The 14,218-nt window shown below is 49.4% G+C and overlaps 1 protein-coding gene across 1 annotated transcript in view; it reads left to right on the top strand.

Annotated features, from left to right (window-relative positions):
• The first annotated feature begins 825 nt into the window (after positions 1 to 825).
• Positions 826 to 14,218, top strand: part of TMEM132C (transmembrane protein 132C) — a 404,239-nt gene continuing 390,846 nt past the window's right edge. Inside the window, exon 1 of the mRNA XM_077159319.1 lies at positions 826 to 910. Within this exon, the coding sequence (XP_077015434.1) occupies positions 826 to 910 (85 nt within the window). The remainder of the gene's footprint in view (positions 911 to 14,218) is intronic.

Genomic DNA, 14,218 nt, shown 5'->3' with positions numbered 1-14,218 from the left:
CCTCGCGTTTCACTTCAATAGGAGAGGGGTCAGGCCCCGCCCTGGGTCGGCCAAGAGAGCGGGCAGGGCGGGGAAAAGCCGAGGGAATGATCCGGGGGGCGGTGCAGGCGTGGCCCGGCGGGCTCTGCAGACCCCTGCGACCGCTGGAGCACAGCTCCCCCCGACCCCCACCCCGAAGCGTCAGCACAGGCACGTCGCAGAGAGGGGCATCAAAGCACAGGAAGGATATGCAGAGAAGAATGAATCTTTCACGCAGACTCCAAGCACCCTTCCAGAGAGTCAGCCCGCGCCTTCTCCCAAACGGCTGCGCGCACACACGCAACAAGCACTCTGTCCGTCCACACCCGTCCCGCGCGTCGCTTTATCCCGCTGCATCTATCTCCATCCACAGCTGGCCAAATGTCCCCGGCTCTGCAGGCGGGGGATGGGGCGTGGCGACCACTCGGCCCCGCCGTGGCCACGGGGAGGGTGGCGTGGTGAGGGACTCTGCCCGTCTTGAACTCCCCAAGACCTGCGCATTCCCCGCCGCGGGGCGCGCGCTCGGCTCCCCCGCGCTCAGCTCAGCTCGGGCCCGGGGCGGGGGGCGGGGCCGGGGGCGGGGCCGGCAGCGCCGGCGGTGGCAGATGCGGCTGGAGAAAAGTTGTCGGGGCGGGAGCGCGAGCAGCCGCGGGCCGGATTCGCCGCGGCGCGGAGCCGGCAGGGGCGGGGCGCGGTGCTCGGAGGCGCGCCGGCCGGGGCGTAGCGGCTGCCGGGGAGGTCGTCCCGGCATGGGGCAGCCCGCGAGGCCCGCGGGCGGGCGCGCGGCGTGAGCGGCCGGGAAGCAGGATGCGCTCCGAGGGCGCGGCCCCGGGGCCGGGGGCGCCGCTGTGCCGGGCGCTGAGCCTGGTGCTGGGCGCGCTGCTGAGCAGAGGTAAGGACCCGGGCGGGCGTCCGGCGCGCGGGAACTTCCCCGGGTCCGCATGAGCTCGGACGGGGGGAGCCGGAACGTGGGGGTGTCTGGGGACCCTGGCGAGGGCTCTGGCCCCGCCGGGATCGGCTCTGCGGGGCGCCGGGCAGCCCCTTCCCTGGATGCGCGGACCGGGAGGGCCGCCATCTCCGGGTTCCCCTCCCCGGGACCGCTCGCCAAGTGGGGTGCTGGCCCCGAGGTGAGGGGGAGGCGTGGCTGAGGGGCACTGTTTGTTCTCCGACCCCGAGGTCCTGGGGTCCTCCCTCCGTCCCCAGCGTGGGTGCCCCCGGTATTGCTCCGGGTTCTTTGCACCCCCCTCTTCCCAATCATGGTGTGTCAGCCTCAGCCCAGCTCAGTCCGACTGTGGGACTGGGGATCCAGGAAGAGGGACACGGTCTTTTGCGGCCCCATCCCCCAACCATGGGGTCTGGAGCAGCCGCTCGTGACCCGGGAGGGAAGCGCACTGGACGCGCAGCTCACCGCGAACCCTTGCTGGGCAAAAACTCGCGGCTCCGGGGACCCCAAATTCGGCCAGGTGTGTTCTGGGAGTGCAGAAAGGGGCTCCCCACGGCTGGAGGGGGTGGGTACGCGGTTCGCGGTCAGATTTGGGCTCCCCCCCGCCTCCCTCCCCAGTCCTGTCCCTGGAGGCCCCTTACCTCAGTCTCTTGGTCTCTACAATGGGGATGACGAAGCTCCCTCTTAGGGCCCAGAGAATTTAAGAGACCTCACGGAGAGCGCCCAAAGGACCCCCGAAAGGTAGCCGTTGTTGTTGGGTTTTATGATCATGATTATTGTTATGAGGCGCAGCTGCGCGGCGGCACCTGCGCCCAGGGCGGGAGGATAGAGACCCGGGACCTGCGGGCACGGCGGCTGCGCCCACAGAGACCCCCGGGCGCCCAGGGGTGCAGGCCGCGCAGAGAAGCGGCGAGAATGTGGCTTTCTTTCCGCCCTTGGCGGGAGGAAGGGTCTACAGGGCCCCTGGGGTAAACCGAGGTGTGCGCACGCCGCAGCCCTGGGGCCCGAGCGGAGTTCTAGAAAACCCGGGAAAGTGCCGTCCTCTTTCCCGCCTGAAAGCCCCCCAGGCCCGGCCGGAAATGCAGCGGGAGAGACAAGTTGCCAAATGGCGTTAAAAAGTAGCATTTGCTTTTCAAAAGTCATTAGGCGGGGTCCGAAATTCCGGAGAGATCTACCCCCCGCAGGCTGCGGGTCCTCGACGGCCCAGGGAGACAGGATTGCTGGGTTTGGGACTGTGCCGCTTTCGCCCCAGGGGCCCGGGTAGACCCAAGTGTGTGCGTGTCGGGGTTGCGACCGGTGGGGGAGGTGACGCCTGTCTCGTTTGCACAACCGGTGCCTGAATTCTGCCCTTAGCTCTGGGCGCTGACATTCCAAAGCTCAGTTTCCCTAAATGTACAGTAACCATGGGAAGAATCCCCTCCCGGACTTCACTGCGGTTCTTTGGTGATAAAATGACTTAATGGACAGAAGCACTTTGTAAGGGAAGGTCGTGTCATTGAAACTGAGCCGAGGCGAGAGCCCTTCACGGGGCTGTCTCCCGCATTCTTGAGAGGTTTAATCAGGTGAGGACCCTGAATCTTCTTTCTAAAGCATGCTGTTGGCTTTTCTTAAAGCTCCCAGTCATTTTTTTTTAATCTGTCTAGAGGATTTTACTTTTGATTCAAGATAACTTGGTACAGTCTGGTTGGAGAGCCGAGCTAGGGCTTGCTTTGAAGCTGCTGTGTGCACAGAAAGGGTTAAAGGAGATTGTGGGGTTCCAGAAGCCGGCACCCCCACCCCAGAGCCACCCATTAGCCCGCTGGCTAATGCAGCCTTGATTTGGTGAGGTTTTTCTCTCCTGGCTTTTGCTTCATAATTTTTCACGCCCTGAGTTGGGGGCATATGGCTCTCCCTTGTCTTCTGTAAAATACTTCTCAGTTTGTTTCTCCTGATTAAAAGCAGCAGCTCATTCCAACCTCTGATTCCTCCACAAAGAAACTATTTGCTCCATATGATTTCTTATAGAGAAAAAAGTTTTCTGACCTTTGTTCACATTTCTGCTGGCTTGAATAAAAAAACAAAAAGGGAAGAGAAGAAAAGCCATCTCGGCTTCCTCCTGCACGAGGATTTAAGTGCTGATTTCTGGAATCCTTGAAACTGCTGATCAATTTTTAATACCAATTGTGGGTTTATTTTTGACTGTGGATTGAGAAGCTTTGCAGTTTATCAGGGCTTGGAATATGTATTTGTCCTTAAGAGGTTCCATAAATAGGGCAGGGTGCAGGGCATGAAAAGACGGGCATGTTTTTCCCTAGGATTTAAGAGTTGGGCTGAAGTAGAGAGAAGGCAAAGCCCCCTGGAGTTAGAGTTGATGAATTGTCCCCAGAGAGAGCAGGTGGAGGGGTGGGGGAGGGCAGGTGCACCCCCAGAATTCAGTAATGGCTGCACTTACATGCGGGACCCCTGGGAAGGTTAGGCAAGACCAGGCTTTAAAAATTGTATGTCAAGATTGAGATATATTGAAATTTTGGAGTGGTAAAACAGAGCATAACAACCTAGGGTCATATACATTATTGTATAATAACCCAACCTGGGTCTGGAATAGCCCCCCAACTGTACCCCAACTGCATCCACAGGTAATTTTGTGTGAAACATGAGTATTTACATAAAGGGGGGTAATTAAGACCCCTTATAGCCTCACTACATTCAAGGTCAGCCTTAGCCATCAAATGCATTTTTGGGAGGAAAAAACTTTGGAATTTCAGGGCTTTGGGAATTTTGAATTTCTGATCAGAGATTTGGGAGCTGGGGCGGGTGGAATGAGTAGGAGGTGGCCAGGGTAGGGGAGTACTTGGCAGCTCTCCCACCACAGAAGGGATCACCCACAATATGCACCCTCAGGTGCCCTTGGGACACTGAAAACACGTAGGTTTTCTTTCCACCCAGTCCTTCCTGTCCTTCAAATTGAAATTCCCCGCTGGATTTCAGCTTCTCTGAACTTGTTTCAGCCTCTTGGAAGCCATTCCATTAATGGCTAAGTGCCCTAGTCCTCTCCTCTTCTCCTCTGTGCCCAACCTCTTGACTGATGCTTGCAAACATTTGCACCTGCAGACAGGTACGCTTTCATCTATACAGTGCTAAGAGAAAAAAAAAAAAGAATGGGCTTCTGACATTTAACAATTCAGAGATTTCACATTTAAAAATCAGGGTCTCCAGCTTCTGTTAAACATGTGGATTCTCTGCCAACTTTGGTTGCACAATCCCACCTGGCTAAAATGGGCATGGGCTGAGTGGGGGTGCCCCCTCTGGGTGGGGAGGTGTCTATTGGATCTCCGCCCCTCCCCCCATTTACCTGCTAGGCCCTTTCCTCCGGCATGTGAGCTTTTACCTCCAGATGTTCCTCATCTCGCCCTTAATTGCAAGGGTGGCTAAATTAGGCAGAGGAGAATGTTGACCCCTCAGTTATCTTGACAGCTAGCACCTCCATAAGCAGAGGTTAAAACAAAGCCATTACATGTATTAGATAGTTCATACATCCATAGCCATGGAAAGCAAGGTTAATAAAAATGAGTCTTTGGTATATTAATTGGCAGTGAAGGAGGACATTATCGAATCAGTGGAAGAAATGAAAAGTCTGATTCATAGAATATTTTTACACCTATCTGCTTTTTAAATTGGGGCTCATTAAATTATCATTCATGTGGAATAAAATTCACACTTTTTTTTTTTTTACATGGGCAGGCACCGGGAATCAAACCCGGGTCCTCTGGTGTGGCGGGCAAGCATTCTTGCCTGCTGAGCCACCGTGGCCCGCCCTAAAATTCACACTTTTGAGTGTACAGTTCTATGAGTTTTGACCTAGTCATGTAAACAGCATCACAAAGAACATTTGCATTACCCCCTAAAATTCCTCTTGTCCCCCTTGGTAGCCATTTCCTACCCCCTCCCCAAATCCCTGAATACCCACTGACACATTTTCTGCCCTTTTCCTAATGCCTATGAATTGAATCATGCAGTATGCGGCTTTTTGAATATGCTGTCTTTCACTTAGCATAATGCATTTGACATTCGCCTGTATATCAGTAGTTTTGTTCCTTTTTATTGCAGAATAATGTTGCATTTAATGTATTGCAGTTTGCATATTCACTTTACAGCTGAGGGACTTTGGGATTCCTTCCAGTTTGGGGCACTTTTGAAGAAAGTTTATTTAAATATTCACAGACTTAAATATTCAAGTTTTCAGGTGAACACTTTGTTCATTTCTCTTGGGTAAATAAAACCTACAGTTGGGCTTGGTGGCTGGTGTAGTTAGTGTGAAGCTGTAAACGCTTTTCAAACACAGTTGTGGTACTTTGCACTCCCACCAGTAATGTGTGAGGGTTCCCATTGTTTCTGCATCTTTGTTAGTACGTGATATTATGTATTTAGTTTTGTTTAGCCACTCTTTTAGGCGTATAGTGGTATTTCAATGAGGTTTTACTTCGCGCCTTCATGATTAACGATGGTACACAGTCTTTGATATACTCACTTGTCATCCTTATACCTTCTTTGGTGAAGTGTCTTTTTCAAATTTTTTTTTACCCCATTGTTTTCCATTTATTTTCCTAGTATTGGTCTTTAGAAGTGTTTTTTCTATGCAATATACAAGTCCTTTATCAGATAGGGGTTTTGCAGTTATCTTCTATCAATATGCTACAGAACAAGAGGCTTTTCATTTTAATTAAAAAAATTTATTAAATTTTTTCTCTTAGTGATCATGTTTTTAGATTTTTCACATCTGAAAAATATCTGCCTAACCCAAGGTTAAAAGATTCTCTAAATGTGTCATGTTGTTCAGGTGATCTATATCCTTACTGATTTTTTATTTGTTCTGTCAGTTACTGAGAGAGGAGTGTTGAAGTCTCCATCTAGGGTGTGAGTTTGTCTGTTTTTCATTTCAATTCTGCCAGATTTTACTTCATGTATTTTTAAATGTTGTTTTTAGTTACATGTGCACTTAGGATTATTGGCTCCTTGATGACTTTCTCTGATTATCATTATGAATTGTCCCTCTTTATTCATGGAAATATTCCTTGTTCTGGAGTCTGTTACCTGAGATTAATGTAGCCACCTCAGCTTTCTTTTGATTAGTATTTGCATGGTAACATATTTTTTCATCATTTTACTTTTAACTTTTCTGTCTTTATATTTAATGTTGGTTGTTTGTAGATACCATATAGTTGATACCATACAGTCTTGTTTGTTTATTCAGTCTATCTCTGTATTTTAATTGTTATGTTTTAGACCATTTACATTTAATACGATTATTGGTATGTTTGGATTAAAATCTATCACCTTGCTATCGTTTTCTTTGAGTCCTCTCTGTTTTATTTTTTCGCTCTTTTTCTGCCTGCTTTTGAAATGAATATTTTTATGATTCTGCTTTTATATCCACTATTGACCCACTATTTATACCTCATTTTAAATTTTGTTTTACTTATTGTCCTACGTTTTACAATATACGTCTTTAATCTAAACCTAGTTTCAAGTTGTGTTATACTGCTTCATATGTTGCATAAGAATCCTGAAAACGTGTACTCCCAATTATTTTCCCACATGTTTTACACAGCAAGCTATGTATATCTATTTTAAATGCATGTATTCTTATACTTTAGTGTGGCTAAGAGAAATGGATTACAGATTATTTGTATGTAGTTTAATGAAGGATAAAAATTATGCTTCATTAGATTGCCTGTGCTTCTGTGTGATAGGCACTTCTGATATTCTTGAAAACATTTTCTCTGCAGAACCTTATTCCCCACCCCACCCCCACCTCTTTGCTGAGCTATCTTGTTTATACACCTTTGGTATTTAGTAGTTGCTGCCTTCAAGGGGAGGGGAAAAAAGTAAACCACGACTCAGCCAGAATCTGAATTAGCAAAATTTCCAAGGCAATGCTTTCAAGTTACTCTCCCAGGGTGACTGATTTCTTGCCTTCTGCAGTGTGCATGGATTCTTTTCCTTCTGAATAAGATGTTTTCTAATTGTGCTTTAGGAGTGTGGTCCTTGGGAACCCACTTAGGTTCCCACTTGAAGGTTTGGGATCCTCTAGCACCCAAATTTGAAGTAGACTGTGATGTCTGTTCTCTCTGCAATGCTTTTTCTCTTTCGTCCTCATAACCCTTGGGTCAGCACCGTGGGAGGTATCGCTTGTGCAGGCCCTGTATTATAGATGTGGGGGCTGGAGGCTGAGCCTCTGTTCTCCCCTTCCTGGCTAAATTGACTAGAAGTCTTTATGTTAAGGCAATCAAAGCAATGAAGGATTGGGGGCTCATGGCTTTGAAGGAAAGCTGAAGGTCTCATAAGAGCAAGAAGTTGCCGGATCTATTGTCCCTGTACTTGTAATTCATGTCTGACCTTTTTGGGATACCACTGTTGGAAAAAAGGAGTTTTTACCATTTTGTTTCTTTTTGTTTCTCTGCTCATGTTTTAGCTTCTTCAAAGAAACAAGCGTATAACTCTGCCCAAACTTTAGAATCATGTGGGAAACTTTAAACAATGAGATCCCCAGACCAATGGAATCAGGATGTTTGGCAGTGGTAGTGTGCAGGTGAGCATAGTGTTAATTGGTTGTTTTACTTTTAAAAATGCTTCTGGTGATTCTAAGGTATGACCAGGAATGGGAGCAGGTCGTCTAGATCCACAATCTGATTATTGGTTTACCATTTTGTAGTCAATGGGAAATGGTTTCCTTCCAAGAGCAAAATTTAAGAGCTGTTAACAAAGGAAGGTGGAATGGGATCCGATGTAGAATCAACTCCTGTCCATCCCACTAGCTCTGGGACCTACTCTGTGTGCAGTGAAAACTAGAGTAAATGAAAGCTCTTCTGAATCTCAGTTATTATCCTATTGAGTAAAGATAATAATACCTATTGCTGGGGATTGAATCATGTTCCCTGCAAAAGGCCAGTGCACATCCTTAATCCTGTGGGGTGTGAACCCCCGTGTAAATAGAATCTACCATGCGTTATTGGTTAAGGTGTGCCCAAACTGAATGAGGACAGACCTTAATCCATTAGTGGATAAGCAGAGGACACTGGACATGGAAGGAGAAGCCACAGGGAGTGGCCAAAAGCTGGAAGTCAGGGAACCCAGAGGAGAAGGGAAAGACACTGCCATGTGCTTTGTGGTGCAATGGAAAAGCCAAGGACCACGGGTCACCAGCAGCCATCCCGAATGCCACAGTCCTAGAGTCAAAAGCCTCGCCTTACTGACACCTCGATTTTGGACTTTTCCTAGCCTCAGAACCATGAACCAAGAAATTCTTGTTCTGTACGCCATCACTGCATGGTATTTGTTTTAGCAGCCAGGAAACTAATGCTCCTACTATGCAGGTTTGTTGGGAAGATTTAATGAAAACATGGCCTTAGGATACTTAGCACAGTCTCTTAGTTCCTAGGGTGGCCCATTCTGGAAGCTGGACATCCAAAATCAAGGTGTGGACAGGGCCATGTTCTCTCCAAAGGCTCTAGGGAAGAATCTTTCCTGGCCTCTTCCAGCTGCTGCTGCTTCCAGTTGTTCTTTGGCTTGTGGCAACATCACTCCACGTTCTGCTCCATCCTCACCTGGCCTCTTCTCTCTTTCCCTCTTCTGTCTCTTATAAGAACACATGTCTTGGATTTAGGATCCACTGTAAGCCAGGGTGACCTCATTTTGAGATCATTAACTTAAATACATCTGCAAAGACCCTTTACCCAAATAAGATCACATTTGTAGATTCCAGGTAGAAAAAAGAATTTTTTTTTTTTTTTTGGCAAGAGGATATGCACCACTGAACCCACTGTATACAGTAAGTCTTGGCATAGAGTAAAAGTTAAGTTAAACATGGCTATTATGCATATTATTAGTAATGTTATGGAGAAGAATCACAGTGTAATCTAATAGAAACTGTACACAGATTCTTAAAATAACTGAGAATAGTATTAAAAAACAAAACACAACAGTGCATTTCATGACATCAAGGAATAGGAAAACCTGGTCAAGTGTGACATCTCTGTTTATTATCGACCTAAACAGGAATCCAGGGATTTATATTCCGAGACATCCTTTGATGCACTTCTTGTTTAACTACAGTTTAGACATAATCCCATTTGCCTTAGTGTAATCATCCTCTTGGCACTGTCTTATTACCCCTTCCCTGGGCTTCCAGAGTCAGGAGCCATCCAGCAAAGGCCCCATGCATCCTCTAGGGAAATCTATATATTTTTTTGTCCATTTCTGCAGTTAGTTCTTTTTGTCTTTCTTGCTCAGTTGGTCTCTCTGGCCCCTTAATTATGATATTTGCTTCCCACTGTGTTTCCTCGTTGCCTCTGCTGCAGAAATGTGAATATAACACCCGTCGCTTTGGTTCACTGGAGCCGATGAGCAACTCTTGGAGGCATTAAGGGATTCTCATATTCTCAGAGTAAACAAAGGAACTTTAAGACAACCTCCCCCGCCCCCCAACAAAACCTTAGTTCTGGTTTTCCCACTGAGCTACAGCTTCCTGATGATTTTAAGCCAAAATAAGGAGGCTGTTATCACTACAGGAGAAAGGAGGTTGGAAACTTGCTTTGTCTACATTGGAAACAGTGAGGCTGTGTTGGAAGTCCTGAAATAATTTGCCCCACTTGCTTTGAGGATGCACCAGATACTCAGCCATTGCCCTTGACTTTAGTTGAAAACGCCCAAATTCCAGCTGAAGCAAACCATGCCTAAGGTGTCTCTAGAAAACTGAAAGTGGGCTTCAGGCACTGCTGGATCCAGGGGATCAAACAATGTCATTGGACAGTTTCTCTCCATCTCTTGGCTCTGCGGTGCTCTTGGGCAGCCTCATTTCTAGGTGGTCGTCATTGTGACCAGCAGCTCACGCACAGCACACCCGAGGGTGTGCCGTTGGACCAGCTCCCCTCCGCCCTGCTGGTGCCTTGGCTGCCCCTCCTGTCAGTCGCTTTGGCTAGGAGAGCACCTGCTAATTTGGGGAGGTCTGTGCCCCCATCCAGGGGTGGGAACAGTCTAAAAATACCTTCTTACCCATCTCCAAGGGTTTGAGGTGTCCTTGGAGGTTCAGTCTCAGGCAAAGGAGACTTTATTTCCTCTCTCAACTGTCTTAACCTCCTGTTCACCAGGCACACAGTCTGCTAAGGCTTTGGTACTGCCAGGTGCTTATTAAAGGATCGCTAATTCCCGGTATTTGGTCCTGATAACCCCAGGAGAAGATGAAGTCCTATCATCTTCGGCAAACACCAGCTGCCTGTTGGCGGGAGAAGCCCCCTGTGCAGTCACTCCTGGGCAGCTTCGGGACATGTCAGCCTGTGCTCCGAGCCCTCCACCCACAGTCTCCACCACTGCTCCTGTCCTGCGGGCCCCCACCCCCTTGACTTCGTCCCTAATCCCGGCCCCCTTGCACTCCGCTCCAGCCCCAGTAGCACCCACGCTTCCCCAGGTAGGCTTCTACCTCGTGGCCTTTGCACGTGCCCGCTGTGGAGTGTCTCCCAGATACCTTCCTTCAGGTCTCTGCTCAGACGCCATCTTCTCCCAGAAGTCTTATCCACGCCATCTGCCCTTCTCTGTTCCAGCACTTTCTATGGCCTTCCTTGTTTTCCTTTGTTCTTTTCATCACCTGATAAACTAAAGGTTTGACTTATTTATCTATCATCCCCTCTCCTAGAATTTAAGCTGCAAGAGGGCAGACAGGGCAGAACTGTCTCTTTTGCTTGTCAGTTCTAGTGCAGGCCACATATTAGGCCCCTAATGTTGAATGATTGGACAAACGAACAAAGGAATACGTGTCTCAATTCTGTCTTTGGCATCTCATATTTCTTTTTCATCTAATCACTTATTTCCTATTAGTTGGTGGAAATGGGGAGGTGTAATTTATTTGCCAGCAATCTTTAGATAGCCACCATTTTATAAGTGGTATCTAGCAGGGGATGGAACCTGCCATCTTGCCTTCTCCCTGTCAGCCTGTCCAGCAAGGTGGGCCTGTGGGAATTTGATGTGAGAATGCCCATAGCACGGATGTGAGACTCTAACACAGTCATCTTTCGTCTCTGGGCTGGCCAGAGGCAAAAGTGGCAAGTCACTGTCTCTGTGTGGTCCCCCACCCTCTGTGGCCCCCACCTCTTCCCCTCAGGTGAGATGCAGGAGACCCTCCTTCCTTGAGGGTACCTGGTTCTCAGAAATGGCCACATAAAATGAATCAACTTAGAACAGAGGCCAGCATTTCACAGTAAACAGTGAAAAACACCCTGAATTGGGAACTTATCTTAACAACTGAATGTCAGGATTACAGAAATAATGGGGAGTCACTGACAATGGGTGTGATGGAAATGTTCCAGCAGACATCAGGCATGCCTCGCTCGATCCAGGTGTTCATGGATTGTTCTGATGGGCATCAGGCATGGCTTGGTCCAGGCATTCAATGGTATCATCAGAAGTTGTTTATTTTATTTATTTGGGGTTCTTGGCTTTGCCCATTATGAATTTGGCTTCATTCTTTGGTTCTACCTGCTGGGTGTTGGTGGAGAGGGATATTACACTTGAGGGGTGAAATATCCTCTCCCAACATCCTAGGAAAGGCTGGCCTGTGTCTCACTGGTCTGCTCAGGTCATACATCTCTGAACCAGTCAAGCTGGTTGATAGAAGGTAATGCACTCTAAACATTCAGGCTGGGAACTGTGGGTTCTGCATCAGCTGAAAGTGGGCTGCAGAGGGAAATTGGGGTGCTGTTACTCTCCTAGGTTGGAACCAGAAAAAACAAGAAATATTCCCACTATTTCAGTTTCAGGAGCATGAGCAAGATGGCAGAAAGGATGGAGACGAGTTGTGCAAACAAGCTGCGTCTTTCGTCTTTAGAAGTCTACCAGGATGAGGGTAAATGAGCAGGAGGCACGTGAGGATGTGTTTTCCTCATTGAGTTTGTGTCCTGCTTGTCCAAACCAAGGGTGAGCATTTATCACTTGCCTGCCATCCCAGCCCTCTCATCAATATCAGAGGCAATGCAAGACTGCTATAAGGGGTGGGTCTGAGTACTGGTTAGAAGAGGCAAAGAAGGTTCTAAAAGGACTTTGTTCCAGCAAGTCAGGGCCACTGCCTCACCTGATGGTCCTGTTGGGGAGGCAAAAACAAAACTTAGGGATATGCCCTTCTGACAACTGCTCAGTCTCACGGAGCCTCGGCTCATGTATCTGTGCTTCGGGCCTGGGAAGACTCATCTCCCAGAGTTACGGAAAAGGGTCAAATGGGAGCTTTTTCATTTGACTGCTTTTTCATTTCCCGTTTGTTCACACCCCAAATGCATCCTGCCTTCCCCTACGTCCTTCTCAGCTGAGTCCTGCAGATGGCAGCTCCTGGTTCCTGTGCCAACTGGGTTCTGTGTGGAGCTGGCAGATGGATGGCAGGAGACCTGAGGGCAAAGGAGGAGAGAGGCCCTGGTATTTAGTCCCACTCACTCCCCCGTTTGGGGTTGTATTTCTGTGTGTCCCCACCCCACCCCACTGGGCTCCTGTCCTGCAGCCCCCATCCATGATTCCTCTCTCCCTGGGCTTCAGGCGCTCAGGATGCTCCACTGCTCCTTATCTCAAGGCACCCTGCCTCCCTTTTTAGGTTTTCTCCAAGGGTAGTCCCTCCAGCAAAACCACTTGGACCATCCGAGTTGGATTCTGTTTCCTCCCGAGGCTGACACATGCACGAATGAAGAGCTCTTGGGCACAGTGAGCGATGGTCGGAGGTCTCCTGCTGTTTTACGTTGAGATCATCTCAGGCCTCTAGAAAATCAGGAGCGGGCGTGCGGAACTTCTCCTGCCTGGAGCCATTGCAGGGTGGATGGCTGGACAGGTGCCCTCGCCCCTGTTCTTACAACCAAGGATGGGCTCCCAGCAAACCACAGCACGGCATCAAAACCAGGGAGCCGGCCTCGCTGCAGCGCTGCTGCCTGATCCACAGACCCTGTCCTCTCTCACCCGGGGTCCCAGTGGCCCCCATCACGGCCAAAGGACCTCAGCTGGAGCCGTGCTTCAGATCAGATGACCGCATTGCCCTGTTCCCCTGCAATCTTCCCATGGCCTGGCCCTCGGTGTGGGCTGTTCTGCTGCCCCCCAAGACTGGCCTCAGGTTTCGGGGCTTGGGCAGGAGTATCCAGAGCAGAGAGGAGTGGGTTGCAGGCAGGTCCCCGGGCAGTGCCCACCATGAGGCTCCTCCTTTGCCAGGTGGAGAGTGGACAGGAGGGCAGGAGGTGGCCCAAAGGGGAAGCCACACCTGTGCCAGGTGGGAGTGCCTGCCTGGGGCGACCCCCTCAGCCTGCCTCTTCCCCGGGTGCGCCGGCATCGTGACCCTGGCCCTCCTGTGGACATCGGGGCCAGCTTGTCTGTGGTGGCCTGTCCCGGGCAGGACGTGGAGCACCTCTGCAGACTTTTACCCCCTGCGTGCCAGGAGCCCCCCACCTGGATGTGGCCAAAATCTGCAGACCCCCTGGGGCGAGCGCCCTGGCCGAGAACTGCTGCTTAAGTCACGCCCATTGCAAGCACGCCACTTCTGCCCCGTAGTGTCTTGTTTATTTTAAACTTTTTCCGTGGAAATAATTTTAGAGCTTCAGAAAAGTTGCAAAAACAGTACACAGTATCCCATATGCTCCTCACCTCCAACCCCCAAATAGTAACATTTTACTGCCGTTGCTTTATCATTTTTTCTCCTACCTGTGTTTCTCTCTCCCTGAACGTATGCGCATGTAATATCTGAGCCGCTCAAATGTTGCTCACATGATGTTCCTTGAGTGTGTATTTCCTAAAAGCAAGGACTTCCCTACATAATCACTTCGTGATGATCAATATCGGGAAAGCAGTACCATGGCAGGACTGTTTTCTGGCTGCAGACTTTGTTTAGGTGTTGCAGGTATCCCACTAATGTTTATGGCAGGAAGAAACACAGTTTTTTCCTGGCCGGGACCCAGGGCCGGATCACAAGTTGCATTTAGTCGTCAGGTATCTTTAGTGTCCTTTAACCAGGCACAGCCTTCAGCTGATTGTCCCGTGTGTTTGTTTTCGTGTGTGTGTGTGTGTGTGTGTGTGTGTGTGTGTGTGTGTGTGTGTGTTGGTTAGTCGTTTATAACCCTGACAGTTTTTTAAAAGCTCAGGCCATTTGTTTCTTGGTAGAACGCCCGCGGTTTGATTGTGAGACGGGACGCGTGCTCGGGGCAGGCGGGCCTGGCCCCTTCTGCAGGCTGCGCTCCGAGCGTGCATCCGGGGCCCCACTGCCGGGTC

Source organism: Tamandua tetradactyla, chromosome 5, assembly GCF_023851605.1.
Source record: "Tamandua tetradactyla isolate mTamTet1 chromosome 5, mTamTet1.pri, whole genome shotgun sequence".
Classification (NCBI taxonomy): Eukaryota; Metazoa; Chordata; class Mammalia; order Pilosa; family Myrmecophagidae; genus Tamandua; species Tamandua tetradactyla.
This window is presented reverse-complemented; position numbering and strand designations above follow the sequence as displayed.